General features: G+C 37.0%; 2 protein-coding genes across 2 annotated transcripts in view; one reads left to right on the plus strand and one right to left on the minus strand.

Moving 5' to 3' along the window:
- Positions 1 to 1,678: 1,678 nt before the first annotated feature.
- pjvk (pejvakin) lies at positions 1,679 to 14,668 on the minus strand. Its single transcript, XM_087256827.1, has 6 exons — positions 14,154 to 14,668; positions 10,094 to 10,289; positions 8,088 to 8,229; positions 7,887 to 8,004; positions 4,775 to 4,918; positions 1,679 to 4,691 (listed from the first exon to the last, which is right to left on the minus strand). The coding sequence occupies exons 1-6, from the start codon at positions 14,362 to 14,364 to the stop codon at positions 4,390 to 4,392; spliced, it is 1,113 nt and encodes a 370-aa protein (XP_087112953.1). The 5' UTR covers positions 14,365 to 14,668; the 3' UTR covers positions 1,679 to 4,389.
- A 4,105-nt stretch (positions 14,669 to 18,773) lies between these two features.
- Positions 18,774 to 22,203, plus strand: part of col5a2b (collagen, type V, alpha 2b) — a 59,493-nt gene continuing 56,063 nt past the window's right edge. Inside the window, exon 1 of the mRNA XM_087256704.1 lies at positions 18,774 to 19,165. Coding sequence (XP_087112830.1) covers positions 19,075 to 19,165 — 91 coding nt within the window. The 5' untranslated portion in view covers positions 18,774 to 19,074. The remainder of the gene's footprint in view (positions 19,166 to 22,203) is intronic.

Below are 22,203 nucleotides of genomic sequence, written 5' to 3' on the forward strand. Positions count from 1 at the left end.
CGATGCACAGTCGGATGGTTTTAGTCACTTTAGAAATGTAATCTCCAATTATGCGAAATCGGAAGGATAAATCAGCCTTTACACACTGCTGTTTTGTGTGAGGTTTAGGTCAGGACTATGGACTGGCCATTTCATTATTTCCATGTATCTGAAGGGAGACGGTGCTCACTGCAGAGCCATTTGAGCAGAGCTGAGCTCCAGTGAGGGGGAGCTTGAGCTCTCGCTCCTCCTATAAGCTGTTTTAATGCGTACACCCCCAGTGACATCACTCGTAGAAGAAGTACAAGAAAGGAGGAGCGAGAGCTCATGCTCCCCCTCGCTGGAGCTCAGCTCTGCCCAAATGGCTCTGCAGTGAGCACCACTTGTCTGAAGGGGGCGTCTGATAAACAATTGAATTGTGTTTTACAAAATCATCAAGGCTCTTTAACAAAAACATTTCTACAAGTAACATGTCTGCAGGTTACTGCAGTCATAAGAGTATGACATATACAGGCCTTGTTTGAATTTAGCGTAGCTGTGGCCACCCCACAAATCAGTAGATTCTCAGAGCCGATCACTAGTCTGACCTCACTAGTCTCGCATCACAAATCACTAGTCTCTCACAGACATCATTAGTCTCTCACAGGACATTGCTAATCTCTTAATGGACATTTAAATTCTCACAGCACTGTACTAGTCCCCCACTCAATGTAAAAATGCTGGGATCCACACAATTGGTTTGTGTTGGAGCAACCGGAGGAAATTAGGTTAACTTGTTAGTTTTATGTTCAATTCACGTAAATTTGATCAAACTAATAAGTTGTCCCCCAAAAAACTCAATGGTTTGTTTCAGCTAATTTTAAATAAGCAGTTTAAGCAAACAGCAAATGTCATTTTTTGAGTGCTGGACACCACTAGTCTCACAGCACATCGCCAGTCTTACACACTGCTGTTATGTGTGAGGTTTAGGTCTGGACTCTGGGCTGACCATTTCTTTATTTCCATGTTTCTGAAGGGGGATTCTGATAAACATTTGATTTACTCACTAAATACTGCAGCAGAAAACATCAGCAAACCATGACAATACACCTCCGATCTGATGCACAGTCGCATGGTTTTACTCGCTTTAGAAATTTATTCTAATTATTTATTTCATTATTATTTGTTTTATTCTAATTATTATTTTATTAACAATAACCAAGAGGTATTTTAAAGTATTCTGTAATTTTGATCAGTGTTATATTTAAATTAAATATCTGATTTGTTTTTTATTCCTTGCTTAGAAATTTATCTAACTCGCCATATGCCTAAACTTCTCTTTAAATCCTGTTGGTTAACGCAAAATAAGATTAACCAGTGGCCTTGACATTTCTTAAGTTGTAGGTTGTTCTCTAATTTGGACTTCAATATATACTGGGTTCCACAAAATCCATTTGTGTTGGGACAACATGAAGGAATTAAGTTAACATATTGGTTTTACAAATTCAATGGGATTAAACAAAAAACAATTATGATGCATCCCCATTTTAAATAAATAGTTTGAACAAACCGCAAACGTCATTTTGGATTGTCATTTTGTAGTATTAGGTTTTAAACTGACAAGAAAATGATGAATATCAAATTTATAAGTGAAAGATCAGGTGTCATCAATATTCGACAATACAGCTGTTTGTTTGATCAAATAAAAGATTCTCAACTTAAACATTTTAGATAATTCTCTTTATTGTAAACAGACATGGTAAACATTTCAGACCGGACAAGAATTAGTAAAGGCAATGTTTTAAGATCTGCTCTTGTCATTCAAGCTCTTGACATTCTGTGGTTTACAATTAACAAAGCTAGATTTTTTTTTTTTTCCATCTGTTGCACTGTTCTGGCTGATGAAGCCAACAGGTGTCAAATAAACACACAGATGTAACCTTGCCTTCAAACTCTCTGGAAACAGTCGCCCGGTGTTCTGTTCACAGGAGGCATCTGTCAGTATTGCACTTCCTGCTCTGTCTTCACGTGATCTGCAGGCTAATTTATTGATAGGCCTGAATAATTCAGATGACCCAGTGTGCTCAAAAAAAAAAAAACAGCAGCTGGCCTTCACGTGATGAAACAAATATCCTAGCTTTTTGACCTAGCGTATCTATTATCTTGCCCAATTGTATTAGGTAAGAAGCGCCATTTCAAAATGTATAGTAATGCGTGTTATTGACAATATGTAAACAATGTGACAATTTAGCACTAGTTCTGTCAGTGATCAGCCCCATTCATTTGGTTTTATTATACTTTTGTAACAATTATTATTATTATTTTTAATTTAAGAGTATAATTTTTTTTTCATGCTTTTTTTTTTTTTTAGGTAGCATTAAAGGGTTATGAACCCCCTCCCTTTCAGTTCAAGTCTACCTCAAGTTTTTCAAAAAATGCTCCATGTTGGGTGTGGAGCACTGTGAGCATGAGGGAGAAGTGGGCGTGGCCAGCAATGCAGGGGAAAAAGAGGGGAGAGAACTAACAGTTGGCTTGCAAAATGAGACAAACCGTGCGGAAACCCATGATTATATAGTTTACAAAGTTAAAATGCAAAGTAATAAACAGTAAGTAATTTAATGTCCTGCTTCATTTGTTATTCGTTGTTTCATATACACAAAACCACAATTTGTTATATCATCATAAAGTTAATCATGTTTATATAAACACTATAGATGAGGAGGACTTCTCTCCGCATCAATCACTGGGTCTTTCCCTATTAACCATTAGCCCTGCCGTTAATTCAGGGGATTTTAAGCATATGGCGAACACAGCACCGTGAATATAGGCGATATGTCTGAATGGTAATGAACTCAACTGATAAAAGACGAAGTCCACCATTCTCCAATTCTTGTACAGCTCTCCTGACAAAAATGCTTGCTGCAAACCAACAGCTCTGCTGTATCAGGCCTGACAGAATCGAGGGGAAAAACATGCAAAAAAAAACAGTGGATCATGGAAACAAACACATACGACCTGTGCCGTGCAGACATCATTGGGTCTCGCAGCTTGGCAAGTCATAATTAAGAAGCAGGGTCTTCTCATAGAATGAGAAAACTTCACTATGAATAATAATGAGAAACCGACGTGTCATCACTCCACTAGCAGATTCACTATACGTCAACCAAATTTTGATGACGCCCCCAAAATTATGTTAAACCCTGAAAGATGAAACTAGCTGACAAAAGCTCAAAATTCTATCACAATTAGGACACATATATTTCACTAAAAAGTGAATATAGTGAAATTTTTAAGATACATCATGGCGAGATTATTGTGTAAATTCCTGCGTGGAAGTTGGCTGTCTGTATCGGTCGGTACAAAGTTACGTCATTGTGAATGAGATGCAAATTCATCAATGTGCATGATATAGCTTCAAAGACTCATTTTACCCATTACAGTGTTCAGAGAGACGCCATGTTGTGTTGCCAACTGTAATTTAAACAAGTTTCAGAAGAATTGTTCGAATTGTCAGTGTTGCCTTTAAAAATGTGCCACAACAAAGGTTTCGTTAGAGAGCACAGCTCGCGTGTGGATTAAAGTGGTCTGCTAACATGCGACAAAAATATGTTTGTACAAAACAATTCTTTAGCTGAGAGCTTTTCGCATCTGGAAATGGTGAAAATCAGATTTGCCGCACATCTTCTATTAAAAAAAGGTACGTTCCAGTTCGTGTTGTTTGTCTTGTCTCTGATTTGGTGAGAGTGCGATCAGTGTTCTTTATGTTAATTCAGATGGCAAAGGTAGTTAGTTGGTATCGTCAGCAGTACTCTTTTAGTTTTTAAAGACATACCTTAGTCAAAATGATTTAGTTACTAAGTTTACAGTAATATCACTACAATATTATGGACTGAAGCTCTCAGAAGCACTGTAAATGCTTCTGTCCGAATCACTGTCTATCTCCTGTGCGTCTGTGTTTGTGTTGCTGCTGTGAAAATCAGCTGTACTGCATGTAATAAAACAACCCTTTTCATGCAGATCCTTCCCTCTTTCGCCACTCGACACTCCCACCTAAACAAAGCTGGACTCACCCACTTTTCTGACTTTTAAAACTAGAGGCGTGAAAACATCCTGCTGAGACGGGGGTTTCATGGCCCTTTAATGTCATCAGAAAAAAATGCTAAATATATTAAAGTATAAAAAATTACTGGCTTTAATTATTTTTAGTTATACAAAACAGACTATTACATGCAATTTCATGCGATATTCAAGTTTTGTGCTTAAGCCTAATTTGCATCTTTGGATCGAAACATAGCTAGTTTTAGATTCTGAAGACCTTGATTGACTGGATCAGGTGTGCTTTAATAAGCTTAGAGCTAATCTCTGTAGACCCTTGGTTTTTCAGAAACAGCTTTGGACAATGCAACAGTCCAGAACGGTCCAGACCGTTCCTCACCTCAAGGTTTTGTGCCAAAGATCAAAACATGGTACGGCATGAAGACGGACATATTTGTTTCCTCCTGAAGTGCATTCCAGGCAGCCGTACACAGTCTCGCGCCTCTGGTGTCCCATCCCGCATAGGGCACAGGGTCCTTTAGGTATGTTATGGTTGAGCAGATTGACACGCGTATGCTTCTCATCCCGCAGGTAAGCTGAGGACAGATCCGTCATGCTGGCAGCCTTCTCATAGTAGTCAGTCACGACGTCATCCATGTACATGTCAGAGTGAGTGAGCTCTTCAAATGTCCTGTCATCTACAGCAAGCACAGAGGGACAAGTCAAGACATATTTGGAAATATTCCTCAAATCTTTTAGCTATGGTACAGCATGAGCTCACCTGCTCTGAAAGGATTCCCGTAGATGATTCCTGACAGGAATCTCCGGAGTCTTCCAACGGAAAAACGACCAATGAATCCTCCGAGCTGCTCGCGTATCTGTTCCTTCTCAAAGCCTCCCATTGACTCTGGAGCTACACAAATGTCTGACCAAATTTGCACCAAAAGTAAATAAGTTAAAAGCCGTGTAAAGGAGTCTTTAACTTGAAGTGATTACATCTAAATCTACAGTACTTAATTAATTGATTCATTCATTCATTTTTATCTGCTTTTCTGGGGCTGGGTCGCGAGGGCCGTAGTCTCAAGAAAGAATCCCAGACTTCCCTCTGCTCAGACACTTCCTCCAGCCCTTCCGGGTGGTACCGAGGCATTCCCAGGCCAGCCGAGAGACATAGTCCCTCAAACGTGTACTGGGTCTTCCCTGAGGCCTCCTCATGGTGGAACATGCCTGAAACACCTCCCTAGGTAGGCGTCCAGAAGGCATCTGAAACAGATGCCGAGCCACCGCAGATGACATCTCTCGATGTGGAGGAGCAGCAGCTCTACTATGAGCTCCTACAAGGTGACAGAGTTCCTTACTCTATCTACAAGGGTGCGCCCTGTCACCTGGTGAAGGAAACTCATTTCGGTCACTTGTATCAGTGATCGTGTTCTTTCGGTCATGACCTAAGACTCCTCACCATAGGTGAGAGTAGGAACATAGATTGACTGTTAAATCGAGAGCTTTGCCTTTCGGCTCAGCTCCTTCTTAACCACAATGGACCAGTACATCGACCACATTACTGCTGCCACTGCACTGATCCACCTGTCAATCTCGCACTCCGTCCTTTCCTCACCCGTGAACAAAACCCCAAGTTACTTTAACTCCTCCAGCTGAGGTAAGGACCTTCCTCAAACCGGGAGATGGCAGACCACCTTTTTCTGCAGGAGCACTATGGCCTCAGACTTGAAGGTGTGATTTTCATCCCAGCCACATCACACTCAGCAGCAAACCACCCCAGTGCATGTTGAAGGTCCATGTTTGATGAAGCCAATAGAACAACATCGTCTGCAAATAACAGAGATGAAATCCTGTGGTCCTCGAATTGAACTCCCTCCTGCCCAAGGCTGCACATAGAAATCATGTCCATAAAAAAATTATGAACAGAACTGATGACAAAAGGCAGCCCTGCTTGAGTCCAACATGCCCCGGAAACAAGTCTGACTTATTGTCAACAATGCGAAGGGAAAGTACTTGCATAATTATGTTTGAAAGTCTACATGTTTTGACCAGTACCATTTCCTCTTTTGCCACTGTTTGAAGAATTTATCTTTCAGAATTACAAGTTCTGTTTCTGTAAGTTGGTTTGGGAAGTTTTTGAGCTCTCAAACTTTGAGTTTTTGGGAATTCACCCCTTTTGAGAGGTCATGTTGGCAAAGTGTTATCCTTTATATTTTTGAAGACTTTAAATAAGTTGAAGTATTGCAAAAATAGCACTGGCATTGCATCCTCATGCACATTGTTGACTTTTCAGTGCGAGTTAAATCTCATTTTTAGGCCACATTACCAGTACAACATACGAAAAGCTGCATATTAATTATACACATTTAAATAAAAGCTATCACTCCCAGCTCTCCTTAAAATTACATGTCTTAGAAATCCCTTTTTAATGTTTACATACAAAATTAATAGTTTATTTGATTTTTGTGTGATTTGGAATATTTGGTGGATTTTTTGCAAGAAAACAATAACAATAGAAACTCTAACAAATTGAGAAAACATCAATTTGAAAACGTGCATGCAAATTCTCACAAAACATGCAAATACAGAAACTTGCTGGTAACAATGCAGGCCACAACAGAAATGACAAACCCAGTTGCTGCTTTTTTATGCTGTGTTCACACGAGATGCGGCACGCGTCGATGAATTGCGCTATTCGTGCATAAATACTAGCGTGAACATTTTCATTTTACTCTTCATTCAAATTCACCTGACAATAGAAGCAGATTTGGGTCATGGGCGGGGCTTCTGTCTGTTGGTGACTCTAGCTTCATTGCTAAATGGCTAACATGGATTTTATTGAGAGAACAACTGTGTTTATGTGCTTAATGAAGACTGAAAAACAGCATCAATTCATTTGGAGCTGTGGATAAGTCCACTAGATCCTTTCAAAGGTGCATCCAGCTCTATGAGTTCATTAATTCCTCCAAAAACTGTACCTGGATGATGGAAGCTTTCAGCGGTGCTTCCAACTGAGCCAAGCCCAGTTTGATCAACTATTGTCCAGTGTCGGCAGGAGGATTTCCCTTTGGGACACCAACAACAGGTGCTACGCCATATGCAAGCCGACAAGAGAACGCTTCTGATTGATTAACGCAGCACGAATATTCAATGAAGTTTATGCGCTCAACTTCATTCGTGCGAATCGCATCATTGATGTCAGGATGTCCATTCGCATCTGTGCATTGACTTAACATGTAAACCACTCGCGCTTGATGCTTCTTTTGTTTTTGGTGTGAATGCAGCATTAGAGTCAGTGTTGTTGAAGACGTGAGAGGTAACAACTCATCAGAATATTTTGACAAAACAATACAAACATAGAACCATAGGATTAGAGCGGTAAAATAAACGAAATGCAACACCACTCTGACAACACCACTGACTCTAAACAGGAAGCATCTGATTTTTGGGCTCCCTCGACACGTTTCTGTTGTTGTCTGCATAATGTGTACTTGCATGTGTTGTCAAACTGGAGATGTTTTCTCAGTTTGTTAATGGTTTACTATTTGCATATGTTTTCTTAAGTTATATCACGTTTCTCTCAGCTACCGTAGGGAATTGTTAAAATGTGTTAGGGAAAAAAAAATATATAAAAATGTTCACTTCAGTAATAATTATTCATGAACTGAAAATTAAGGGTTTTCATGAATTAATATTTGCTAAATTGAAATGAACAAATTAAATGTATTAATGTTCAACTTCATTTTTTGTTTAAATTCAGACAATAATTGTTTGTAACCACTTACCTTAAAAAATGTGTAAATCTAATGAATAATTTTTTTTCAGTGTAACAGTATGAAATGTATAAGTCAGAATGCTCTATTTTCATAAACATACAGTCATTAAGTGCTTACCAAGTCGTCCATCGAGTCGCACATAAAGCTCCAGTACACTGAATGCTATGGTTGTGTGGGCTGGAATAACGATGGCTTTATCTCGACCTTTAGGGTTTCGCCCATCGTCTATCTGGAACTGTGTAAAACAAAAAAAGCTTTAGACAGCAAATTTATAGCCTATACAATATATTGTTTGTAGGCCATGCTTGCTTTGTTTACCCTCATAGTCGTTCCTCGTACTCCAGCATGAACGGTGAGAGAACATTGTCGAGTAGTGCGAATACTTTCCATTACTACACACAGGACAGTGCGTCCACTCTCTTTAGACTGACGGATCAAACAGTGATCAAGGTCAACTTTCCTGATTAAAAAAAAAGGCGTGAGAGAAATAGAATGCAAATGTTTTTTTTGGTGAGCGAATGCACTGTAATTATTTTGTTGGAGGTGGGGAACAAAGCAAAGTTTCCCTGGGGAACACAAAATCTGTAGAAAAATTTAACGAATAGTAAAATATCCCTACATTCATTTCTGGAGATTGTGAATTATGTAGCTAGAAGTGTGTATGTCAATCGATGCTTTTGAAATCACTATTGGTTGGGTTTAGGGAAGGAGAAAGGTACGGTGATCAGTCAGTCGACAGCAGCCTCTGGTGGATTTACGCAAGAACAGCAGGGATGAATGGCATTCGTGAAAGAAATTTAAGATCTCAAAAAGCGTACATAGCGGCCTCTGGTGGATTCGCGAAAACAAAAACTGCAAAAGAACATAGCTTCTGGGACATATTTGGCTCTCTCCATAAATTTATATAGCAGTACATTTTCAGAGTGAGCCTGGGTTGAAAAATTGTGTCTCAGTAGTTGGTGGAATAAAATTTGCTTGTGTTTTAAAGAGCAAATACAATATATTTGTGGGAACTAACACAATGTTTCTTTAAGGGTAAATGTAAAAAAAACTAAAATAAATAAATAAGAGTAATAATAATAATTGGGCAATAATGGCCATGGCAATAATGTGTGCGGCAGCATGTTACTTGGAGAAAAACTAAAGTTGAACTACATTTAAATGCAAATATTCTACAACACAAAAAAAAAAAAACGATTCATTGGATTTACTAAAAATGTTTAACGTGAGAAGTAAACAAACATATGAAGTTGAACATTACTAAATTTAAATTTGTTTACATTCAGCCCATATAAATTGTTTGCAATTAGTTACCTTAAAAATAAAATTGTAAATCCAATGAATTCTTTTTTTTTCAGTGTACCCAAACATTTTGCAACCACCGGCAAATTTTCTGAGCACTCAACGAATGCAAAATTGTTGGAGTTTCAAAGAGATGTGAAAACAGTTTGCTAACTGTTTGAAAAAAGGAGGTGCAAAAAATTGGCTAAAGAGCACAAAAGGATCGCAATTTCTCAAAATCTTATTTTTTTTTTAATCCCGTGTCCTTTTTGGGTCACCATTAAAGTAGTTCCTAATGAAACCGAAGCAATCAACACGTAAACATCACATTCAATTTTTTATATATATAAATAAATGAATATACTCGAAAATAGTCACCACATATTGGTCTAAGGACCTACTCACACTATGCTATCCAAACTGTGCCCAGGCCTGTTTCCCAGATCGTTTGAGAAGTGTGAGTGTGCTTACACGGTTCACTTGGGCTTTGGCGCAGTACATTCGTGTGTGAGTGCAAAATGGGCCAAAGCCTAAAACTGAAAGTGAGACGTGACTTTAAGGAACTGTTTCATTTGAATTTATTTATCATCTTACTGTTGAATGAACGCAAACTGTCGTAGTTTATTAAAGACGAAAACCCCTCACTGCACCAGCTGCACCTTTAGCAAACCTCCTAATTCCTGCAACACGAGCACTTTATGATTGTTTATGAGCATCAAAAGTGGTTGATCTATTCGGTGAAATATCTGACTGCGTGTCACTGCACTACAAACGACTAAAGCGATATAACTGAAGAAATCACCACTGTGCTTAGCGAGAGCGCTTCTGACCAGCGCATCATCGATGACGTAAGCGTGCCCAGGCCCGATTGTAATGTGAGTGCAGGCAGTCGGTGGAGACAGGAGGGGGGACAAGCGTGCTTTGGCCCGGTTCGAGGCAACTGTACATAGTGTGAGTACGCCCTAATAATGTAACTTGCCACTTTTAACTTATCACAGGCTGACTGCCTGTACTGTATATACATACTATACGCATATCTTTACCTTGCATTGAGTTCTCTCAGTAATGTTGGAACTTCCACCTCATGTTTTGTCACAATTCCAAACGAGGCCTTTACTGCCACAGAATCTGAACCGCTCACGTTTACTCCCACCTCATGGATCAGATGGTTGCCCAAACGCCCATTTAGGGCAACATCAGACTTGTCTTCATAATTCAGTAGCTGATAAGAGGAAACCCCTGTCAAACAGAAACAACTTTATATTAAAAGACTTTATGTAAAGTGCTTTTACTTTGTTAACTACAGTATGTTCTACCCTTAAATATATATTTGGGTGTCATTTAACCTGGAATAGACACATTAAAAATACTTTAAAAAGACAGAACTATCACTAAGTGAACAAAACTTCAAAGCCTATAGTTTTAAGAGATCTGAATAAAAACAATTGTTTGTTTTTATGTGCTTAGCTAAGTTTTGGACCGGTGTATGAATCAAGTACCTTTAGCTGTAAGAAATACTGGTCCCACTTTATATTAAGTGTCCCTAACTACTATGTACTTACATCAAAAAATAAATACAATGTACTTACTGAGTTAATAATGTATTTGAGAACACTTGTGGTGCTTTTGAGTTGGGATAGAGGTTGGGTTATGGACAGGTTTGGTGGTGTGGGTAGGTTTAAGGGTAGGTTAAGGTGTAAGGGATGGTCAACAGTGTATTTACAAATGTAATTACAAAAGTTAATTACAGATGTAATTACATACATGTATTTAATCAAGCATAAGTACATGGTAAATACATTTATTTACACAATAAGTACATTGTAACAAACTATTAATTACTATGTAAGTACATATTAGTTAAGGCCACTTAATATAAAGTGGGACCGAAATACTTTTAGTAAAATGATCTGTACTTACGTTAGTATTGTATATGGATACTTATTTACACATCAATCCATTTAAAAATGTAAATGTAGTAGTAAGATAGTAATAATAATACACCTGAAATGTGTCAAATATGTACAAATGAAAGTATTAAATGGCTTAAAATGATTATCTGAGATAACACGATAATTGGATAAATATGTTTTTACAGTGCACCTACGTTTTTGGACATCCACCTTTACATGCACATCAACTTTAACAACATCCCTAACCGTATGGTTTAATGTGGTGCTGTCCCACTAAAACAGCTTCATCTCTTCTGAGAAGGCTTTCCACAAGGTTTAGGAGTATGTTATGACCATTCTACTAGAAATGCATTTATGAGTTCAGATGCTGATGTTGGATGAGAAGGTTTGGATTGCAGTCTTCACTGTAATTCATCCCAAAGGTATTCAGTTGGGTTGAGGTGCAGGCCAGTCCAGTTCATCCACACCAAACTCGGTCATGTTTTTATGAATCTTGCTTTGTGCATTAGAGCGCAGTCATGTCTGTACAGGAAGGAGTCATCTCCAAACTGTTCCTCCACAAAGTTGGGAGCAAACTGTTTTGGTATGCTGAAGCATCAAGAATTAATTTCACTGGAACTTAGGGGTCAAGGCTAAAATCTGAAAGCCACAACTGCCCACAGTTCAGTGGCAGCATGCTTTACAGCACTGCGTCAGAATTTTTTTCATGAAGCTTTCTACGCACAGCTCTAGAACTCATCTGAAGGCCACGTGAGGATTGTCTTTCTGTAGCTAATGAATGCAGAAATGTGTTGTCTTCTGCACACTGTGCCTCAGCATGTGTTTCCACTTTGTTATAAAACCACTAGGAGTTGACCAAGGAATATTTCACTATAGAATTAACGCACAGGTGGAAGCCTATTACAACACCTTGCTTGAATTCACTGAGCTACTGAGAGTAACCTATAAAAATAATAATAATAATATCTTACGTTTTTATACAGCTTTTCTTTTTCGGGAGGAATCTCCTCATCCACCACTAGTGTGCAACATCCAGTTGAATGACCCGACAGCAGCCATATTGGACCAGATCCTACTCCACAATTTGACTAGGATGTCAGGGTTAGTCCCCTAAGGACATCCTGGGATTTTTAACGACTACAGAGAGTCGGGACCTCGGTTTAATGTCTCATCCAAAAGGCAGTGTATACTATACTATGCTGGGCATTAGAACCCACACAGACTGCAGGTTGAGCGCACCCTGCTGCCCTTACTAACATCACTTCCGGCAGCAACCTAGCTTTCCCATGTGGTCTTACATCCAGGCACTGACCGGGCACAGCCCTGCTTAGCTTTAGTGGGTGACCATGTGAGAGTTGCAAAGAGCTAGCTACCATTCTTTAACAAATGTTTGTAAGAGCAGTCTGCATTCTTAGGTGCTTGATTTCATGCAACTGTGGCAATAGAAGAGATCAGAGTACCTCAATAAGTGACTTAAAGGGGTGTCCCAAAACTTTTGGCAATATACACTGTTGACTTTAAAATTATTAGCCCTCCTGTGAAATTTGTAATGTTTTTCAAAGATTTCCCAAGCGATGTGTAACAGATGATGGGCATTTTCACTGTGTTTTCTATAATATTTTTTCTTCAGGAGAAAGTCATTTACTTTCCTGGAATAAAAGCAGCTTTTAAAAATTTGAAAACAATTTTAAGGTCAATGTTATTAGCCCACTTAAGGCCTAATAAAAAATGTCTACAGAACAAACTGTTATGCAGTAACTGGCCTAATTTTCCTAACTTGCCTAGGTAACATGATATTGTAGTTTAAGTTGGACTTTAAGCTGAAAACTAAAGTATCTTGCAAAATAAGTTGAAAAATATTATGTAGTCTCATTATGGCAAACATAAAAGGAATTAGATATTCTAAATTAGTTATTAAAACTATTGTTTAAAAATATGTTGAAAAAAACTTATCACCCTTAAACAGCACTTGAGAAATATTTAGAGAGAATTACAATTTGACAAAAGTCTTGTCGCCTTTCCAAGTTTTAGGAACAACTAATAATAACTTGACTTCTAGTTGATCATTTTGTATCAGAGGGGGCTTATATAAAAGGCAAAGGCCTCTAGATTACACTTATTTTAGCAAAATAAAATATGATCATGCCTTATTTTTAATTATTTCATTAGGACAGTAAGGTCTGACTTTACTTGGACAAAAGTCTTGACACTTAACAGAAATAATGTACAGTGTCGAATATAAAGTCATGCTGCAGTGGAAAAATAATTAATATTGTGAATGACTCCCATAAGCTTGGAGGACTGCATCCATACAGTACATCTCTGCAATGACTCAAATCACTTATTAAAAAAAGTCATCTGGAATGGCAAAGAATGGCAAAAATTTCTGGCAAAAATGGCAAAAATTTCTGAAGGACTCCCAGAGTTTATCAAGATTCTTTGAATTCATCTTCATTTTCTTCTTCATCTTTCCCCAGACATGCTTAATATTGTTCATGTCTGGTGACTGGGCTGGCCAATCCTGGAGCAACTTGACCTTCTTTGCCTTCAGGAACTTGGATGTGGAGGCTGAAGCATGAGAAGGAGTGCTATCCTGCTGAAGAATTTGTCCTCTCCTGTGGTTTATATTGGAATGGGCCGCACAAATTTCTTCATACCTCAGGCTTGTTGCCATCCACTCTGCAGATCCCTCGCACGCCAAATACTGAATGTAACATCAAACCATGATTTTTCCTTTATCATACTTGACTGATTTCTGTGAGAATCTTGGGTCCATGCAGGTTCCAATAGGTCTTCTGCAGTATTTGTGATGATTGGGTTGCAGTTCAACAGATAATTCATCTGAAAAATCTACCTTCTGCCACTTTTCCAAATGATCAACTAGAAGTCAAGTTATTATTTGTTGCTCTTACAACTGGGATTGATGACAAGGCTTTTGTCAGACAGTGTACAATTCGAATTTGTAGTCACCTCGATAATTACACCTTTATCCCTACATCAATCCTATAAACCATAAATAAATCTATTACAAACCTGTCCTAAACCCATATCTCACCTGAGCAAAACAATACATGAGCTTTATAAATACCTAACAATAAGGCTTTGTTGTAATAAATGGCACCCAAAATAGCAAATAAAGAGATAATTGATTGTTCAGCCCTCTTGTTTTCATAAAAAATAATAACCTCACCTGCTGTGATCTCTTTCTCTCCAACGAGTATGTCTTTCAGAGAGAAGGGTGTTGTAGCGTATTTGGTCTTCTTCCAGAAATGTCGTTTTTTCTTCCTCGTCACCAGGCTGAGAGGCTGATATCTGTCTGCTTCACTGAGACTGGGAACAGGTACAAGGCGTCCAGTGTCTCCAACCTGCTTCACAAAGTTCTTGGTCGCTGCCGCAAACATGACTGTAGTTCACTCCAGCTTCATTTTAGTATTTCTGCACTTGTTCATCACAACAGCTTCAGTTTGACCTATTCCTGCCTGAACGAGACTTGGTGTTGCTGGGGTTTGTCCGAGGAGATCATAAATAATGAAGCGTCCGTAAGCTGATCAGGGTGTCCTCTGCCATATGTGTAGTGTCTCATCGGGTTCACAGAAATAGGCCTGACTCCATTACAACTGAAATTTCCTCCAAACTAGAAGAGGTTTTATAGTTGAGTTTGTCAATTATAATTATTTAGTTAATGCTTCATGAAATCCATTATTGTTGTGGAATTAAAAAAAAAAAAAACAGAATGTAATTAGCTTAATGTAGGTTTCTGTAATTACCTAAACGGTAAACAATTTTTGTACAGTAAATTACACAGTACTTATGTATAATATGAACTATGTTTTACTAAAAAACAGTTATACAGTATGTTACTGTATTTTAAAGTTGCATTGTGAAAATTACTGTATATTTTACAGTAAAGATATGCAATACAGTAAATACATATGGAGCAAGATAAATGGTGCTTTAAATGAAAAATGATTTATATTGTAATTGATTTAGAGTGAGTTACTGGCGAACTCCTGCTGGTAAGTTACCGTAGATGCTACAGGAAATTGTCAACAGTGTAGTTTACATTACTTTTAATGTGATTTAAATGTAAATTCTGTAGACGTTAATAACGTTAATAGTAGATCCTTTCACACAGTGATACCGGTAAACATCCGAAAAAATTTCCGGAACGACTTTACCGGTAAATTCATAAAAGCGCTGTTCACACAGCCAAGGACATTACAGAGTTTTTTCTGGAAAAGAGCATTCACACATCCATTCCAAAATACCGGTCAATTCTGACATCATTACTAGAAATGAGTTCTAAACAGCAGCGCTTGTATTTGTAAACATTGACTACATTACATTTTATGGATGAATCAGTATTGTGAACAACTTAGATGAAAACATATGAAGAAACACTTTCGCATGTCGAGATGTTAATAATAAGTGTGTGTGCTGCTTTATGTGCACATGTGTCAGAGGTTAATGGTAAACAAACGGCGGTTTATCATAAGCATTTTATCGATATTTTTTTACACAGTTGGCATTAAGGAATAGAAATGTTATGTGACTAAAATCTATTTTTCCGGAAAGGTCTGTATGTGTGAAAGGGGCTAATGCTACAGTGCCATCTAGCCGACAACACAGTTTTGACATGTCGGTCTCCATAACTTCAAGTTATGCCTCTACTACAAGTTACGTCCCTTTCATGTTACGCCCCTGTCTTGCAGTCTGCAGACAGACGCTACTCTGTAAAATGGAAATAATTACAAATGAATAACAAGAATAATTTTGTACATGATCTTGGCATTTGTTTGGAATTGATTAAATTCAATAGAAAGTACTAAAATTTTTGTACTGCCAGTGTACACTCTAAAAAATGTAAAATACTGTCAAATAAAACATGATCAAAGGCATTTTACTATAATAAGATGTTGCGGTGGCTATTTTACTGTAAAATTAAATTACGGTAGTGCCCTGCTACTGTAAAACACATTTACAGGTAGGTTTCTGTAAAGGGGCAGCTGCAGTAAATTGCTGAGTGCTGCCAGTAAATTACTGTAAAAATGTAATAAAATGTCTAACAGTGTAGAACCAATTTTATTTTCATTTAGTTTTCTCTTGTTCTTTTGGTTCCCTTATTAGTCTTGCTCTTTGCTTTTTTTGTTTCATGCTAACCAGCTCAACTTCAGAGAAATAGGACACATTTTAGCAGTACAGCACATGTAAGAAACAAATCACAGGTTACCAGAATAGCATCAGAAGAATAACAGCTTCTGCTCTAAGTGGAATTTCTTTTATGGTCTGTTATATTTAAGATGGACCTGAGAATCTATGTATAAAGCTAAAGGTTTGAGGATGAGTGATTCAGATTAACATTATTAAAAACCATGGTTATAACCATCTAAAAAGTGTTTCTCACCTGAACCACATTAGATTCACAGCCTAAACTAGCAAAGCATGTGGGCATTTCTACTGTGCTGGAAGTAAACCTCTTACATGAAGATGTGTTTATTTTACAGTCAACAAGGTACCTTTTGGCTTAAATGTATTTACGGAGGAACTCACTCATTCATGACCTCATGTGGTTCCTCTTTGTGGAGAAAACTGAGGTCGGTCACTGCTGAAGGCACACTGCTAAAACATTAATGTGGAGAAAGAGCTTTTGTAAAGAGTTTGTACTTTGTGATGGCGGCCAGTAACATCTTGAGGTCGCTGTGTTTTAGTCTGGCAATTATGACGATAAGGTGGGAGAATGTTTGCAGTGGGAATAAACTTCTTCATTTCGAGCTGTACAAACAACTGTAGGACACGCATAGGAGGGAAATAGGCTATATTTGTCCTGAGGTAATTTGCCTTCTCAGATGTAGAAAGATTTGAGCAATTAGGAAGGCTGAGTTTGAATGAGGTGAACTGAACACCCACACAAAAGTTTCTTTAGAGGTACTTTGTAAAATATGTTAATTTGCGGATCACTTATAGTATCTGATTTATATTTTAATGTTAAAAATGAAACAATGCTACATTTATTAGAATTTTCAGACATCAATAAAATATGTTTAAAATGATTTGTTAATATTTTACTTTATGTAAAGGTAAAGACAAGGTAATTTATTGCTAGTCCTTTTTTTACTTGTATGGGTTTATTTCTACATAAAACAATATTTGTTAATAAATATTTTTCCATAATTTTTTTCTCATTATTCACAGCATTTTTTAATGTTTACGCTTTTGAATTTAATTTAGTATAGTACTTAGAACTCTATAATATATGCCATACACTAAAAAATATTGGGTCCACACAACCACACTGAAAAAAATTATTCAAAGATGATTCCTTGGATTTACTTAATTTTTTTTACGTTAAGTGGTTGTAAACAATTTATTTGGGCTGAAATTAAACAAACTAATAAGGTTAAACATGATTAAATTTAATTTGTTTGTTTGTTTGAATTCAACACAAATAAATTGTTTGCAACAGTACTGCTTACAACACTTTTTTTAGTGCATTTTGTGTTGGGACAACATGAAGGAATTAAGTTAACTTGAGTTAACTTAATTAACTTACAAATTTAACGTAATTGAATAGAAAACAGTTAAGTTGTTGCCCCCCAAAAACTCAATAATGTTTTTGTTTTAGCTTATTTTAAATAAATAAATTGAACAAACAGTAAGCCTAATTGTTTGAGTGAATACTGAAAAAAATGCTGGGTTCCACACAATCAATTTGTGTTGGGACATCATGAAAAAAGTAAGTTAACTTGTAAGTTTTTACAAATGTATGTTGATTGAACATAAATCAATTAAGTTGTCCCTCAAGAAACTTAAGAATTGTTTTGTTTCAGCTCAATTTAAATAAGTAGTTTGAACACAGAGCAAACGTCAGTTATTACAGTGCTGGATACAAATATATTACAAATTAATATGCATTCGTAATTAGCTAGTTTGTAATTAGCATTTATAACAAATTAGCATGCATAACATTAGTGTTTTGTCAGTTTATTAGTACCCAAAGCACATATTAATTTAAAGTGGCACCAAATTAGTTTTTATACAAAATGTATGTATGCTAAAACCTAATTGTGTAACATTTAAATTGCATTTACATAAATATTAATGGTATTATGATCGTGACCTTCATCTCAGCTTCTTCCATTACAAAGTAAAAGACTGACAGGAATATCTCATGTTAATGAGTTTTAACTCATGAATATTAATGAGAGTGTTAACTAATTCATGTTTACCAGATAAGCAAATGGTAATGTTTAAACAGAAACATCTATTAGAACAAATTTATTTATATTTTAAATCTGTCAACCTTTACAGTGTAACTCAATTTATTGATTCATTCATGTTCTTTTTGGCTTAGTTACTTTATTAATCTGGGCTCGCCATGGTGGAATGAACCACCAACTTATCCAGAATATGTTTTTTACGCATCGGATGCCCTTCCAGCTGCAACCCATCACTGGGAAACACCCATACACACTCATTCACACACATACACTATGAACAATTTAGTCTATGTCTTTGAACTGTGGGGGAAACCGGAGCACCCGGAGAAAACTCACGCTAACATGGAGAGAACATGCAAACTTCACACAGAAATGCCAACTGACCAAGCTGGGGCTCGAACCAGGGACCTTCTTGCTGTGAGCTACCCACTTGCAGCTACCCACTGCACCCCCGTGATGCGGTAACTGAATTAAGCACATCTATTTAATCCATTGTAGAATCTGTGTCTTATATATTACATCTAAGAAATCAAGTAAAACTCACAGCAAGTGCTTATTCTACATAATTAAATCCGCTGTTGAGTGATGCCGTTGAGCTTTGTAGTGTTCTGACAGTGATACATGATGCATTTCTGCTTGGTGCTCTTTCTAAGTGTGCATCATCATCATCACAGAGCAGACTAGAGCCGGGAGTTATTTTTGCTCCTGCCAGATGAGAGGCTGCAGAAGCGCAGGGCGGAGGAGCACACTTTTCATTCGGGGAGCGTCTGCACAGAGGCTGGCAGAGGCTGGTGGAGTGGGCATCTCGCATGGTGAAGCTGTGATTTTTTAAATAGTTCTACCTCTTGTGGCAGGCACAGGCAAGGCCTGAGCCACTCGGCTGTAATAAAAAAAATGCGTGCAGTTCATCACCTCAGGATACCTGTGTGGTTGGGGATCTGTTTGGCCCAGGTGTTATTGATCACGTGCCAGGAGGTTAAGATTGGTGAGTAACCTGCTAACACTACACAACAGGTGGAAAGTGATATTTGGTGTATCAATATGCAGAGCTCTGTGTGTTGGAGTGTGAAGTGCTTGAAAATATCGATATTTCAAACTGGATTATCATAAAACTAATATACAGTGTACAATGGTTCTTCTTTTACTTTGATATATGGGAAGGCAACAACTTGTGTAATGTAGTTTCATGATGGCACTTTGGATTCATATTGTACTTGGATTGCTATGGAAAAAAGTTATATTAATATATTTAAAAAAAGGTTTATGGGAAAAAGAAAAATATGTATGGAGATCTTAAGGTGATTTAGTTGGATATAAAATTCCTGTGAGTAAAATTCCTTCACTGTTCACGTTAAAAGATTATTATTAAGATTTCAGTGGAAAATTTTGTATTGAGTCATGCAATGTGCAAAAATATTTACAGATATTTGTATAAAATGACTTTTTGGGTGTTAGCCTTTGTATAAAAACTTTTTATAATGATTTATTTGGACTAAAAAAGTCTATTAACACAATTCTTCCACTTTAAAATGATTTTTTTGGTATTATTTTTAGTGTAATTATGTTATTTTGTAAGTCAGTTATGCAATTAACTTGAATACAGGCAAAGTAGGACACTTTAGAGAGCCATGTAATGCTGAAAAGATCAATTTACAAGAACTTCTATGTTAAGCTGCTTTGACACAATCTACACTGTAAAACGCCATAGAAATAAATATAAATTGAATTGAATAAAAAGATAGTACAAAAGTGTTTTACCCACTGTAAATACCCTAAATTAACAGTGATTTGTGAGTTTTTTAAAAATGTATTCATGCTTTTGAATTTGAACATTTTTGATTTTGAAAAGTTTGAAAAAGTGATCTGTATTGACATCTGTATACTTTGAAATTATATATTGTCGAGATTTGTGTTAGAAATTACGATAACACTTTATTTTGATGGTGAATATGAGTGTTAGTAGACTGTCTGCTTAATATCTGTTGATACTGCTCCTACATCAGACATTTATATGAGAATTAATTGGCATGTAGATGCAATGTAGCTTAAATTCAACAAACAGACCATCAAAACAAAGTGTGACCAAAATTACTGTACAAAAACCTGGTAATGAACATTTTCTCTTACAGTATATGATGGACAAAACGCTAAAACGTCACTAAAAGTAACTTTGGTAAAATGAAGAGATTCTCCACATTAAAAGTTAACAGAGCACAATGTTCCATAACTTAATTCATAACTATAAATAAATGTGAAAAACGTGTGAATCAAGGCATACAGAACCTGTTAATTAAAATAAACTGATTACAGTGAGGCGGCACGGAGGCTGAGTGGTTAGCACTGTTGCCTCACAGCAAGAAGGTCGCTGGTTCGAGTCCTGGCTGAGTCAGTTGGCATTTCTGTGTGAAGTTTGCATGTTCACACATGTTGGCATGGGTTTCCTCCAGGTGCTCCAGTTTCCCCCACAGCCCAAAGACATGCGCTATAGGTGCATTGAATAAACTGAATTGGATGTAGTGTGTGAGTTTGTGTGAATGTGAGCGTGTGGGTGTTTCCCAGTAATAGGTTGTGGCTGAAAGGCGTCAGCTGCGTAAAATATATGCTGGAATAGTTGGTGGTTCATTCCACTGTGGCGACCTCTGAAATAGGAACTAAGCCGAAGGAAAATTAACACTATAAAACCCAGCAGTCAACTTTATCAAATGGGATGAGTGTAGTTGACTCAATATTGACTGAAAGTTTATTCTACTCATTTGAAAAGAGTTTTGAACTCAAGGTAATGATTTAATTAAATACCTCATTACTTTAACTTTACTTGAGTAAGTTCACAGTACTCATATAGATTAGTTTTTGAACTCAAATGGTTTGTAGCACTCGGTTTTCTCAAACGGTTTGAGTTGGCTTAACTTATTGGGTTTTACAGTACTCAGTTGGTTTGAGTTCTCTTCATTTATTGGGTTTTATTGTGCTCAAATTGCTTCATTTACTCAAATAGATTAAGTTCACACTACTCATTAGGATTAGTTTTTAAACCTAAATGGTTTGTTGCAATTGGTTTCCTCAAATGGGTTGAGTTACTCTAACTTTTTTAGTTTTACAGTGAAAGAATAAATGCTGACAATGCTTAAAATCAAAGCTCACCATATTAGCATGACTCCATGTTTAGTCACAGTACCTAAAACCTTTTAAATGTTCCATGGAGAAAAGAAAGTCATACAGGTATGAAAACATTATTGTTATGCCTAAATTGTGACTGAATTTCCATTCCTAGCATTCCTAATTCATCAATTAATAACTGCAATTAGTAATAATGGATGTTGGAAACTGAAATGTAGACACTGAAAACGAATATGTTGCAATATTTCTGAAAACCACTACTGGGAAAAAAGACTTTAAAAGATCTCAGATTTTACTTTAATGACATCCCTCTGTACTAACTTGTTTTCAAATTTAATGGTGAACTATCTAAAAGTTCCCAAATGGTCTGCTTTGTCAGCTCTATCTGAGCTGGAGACATAATTTCATGCTTTTGCGTGTATAATGATGTGAGGGTTTCACAGACCAAAGCAGGCCACCAATTGTGGTCAAACTTCTTCCCAAAAGAGATGCAAGACACACCCAATCATGTGGCAGATGCGTTAGCCTGGAGTCCAGCTATGATATTTTCACATTTATTTAGGATAGCCACACACACAATAGCTTTAAGAAATACTGTTGATCAACACTGGTGCGTGGTTTCGATATAAATAGATTCTTTAAAGTCAGAAAGTTAGCATGTTGAATTCATACACACTGTAAAACCCAGCAGTCAACTCTATCAAATTAAATGAGTGTAGTTAACTCAAAATTGACTGAAAGTTAATTCTACTCATTTGAAAAGAGTTTTGAAATTAGTGTTGAAGGTAATGAGTTAATTAAATACCTTATTACTTCAACTTAAATGGAGTAAGTTCACAGTACTCACATAAATGAGTTTTTTTTTAACTCAAATGGTTTGTAGCAATCAGTTTCCTCAAACGGTTT

This window comes from Danio rerio, chromosome 6 (assembly GCF_052040795.2).
Source record: "Danio rerio strain M-AB ecotype USA chromosome 6, GRCz13ab, whole genome shotgun sequence".
NCBI lineage: Eukaryota > Metazoa > Chordata > Actinopteri > Cypriniformes > Danionidae > Danio > Danio rerio.

Coding starts and splice junctions, on each gene's coding strand:
- pjvk (XM_087256827.1), bottom strand. CDS start 14,364: ATGTTTGCGGCAGCGACCAAGAACTTTGTGAAGCAGGTTGGAGACACT. Junction 10,290..14,153: donor AGAGAAAGAGATCACAGCAG/GTGAGGTTATTA, acceptor TCTGTTTGACAG/GGGTTTCCTCTTATCAGCTA. Junction 8,005..8,087: donor TACGAGGAACGACTATGAGG/GTAAACAAAGCA, acceptor TGTTTTACACAG/TTCCAGATAGACGATGGGCG.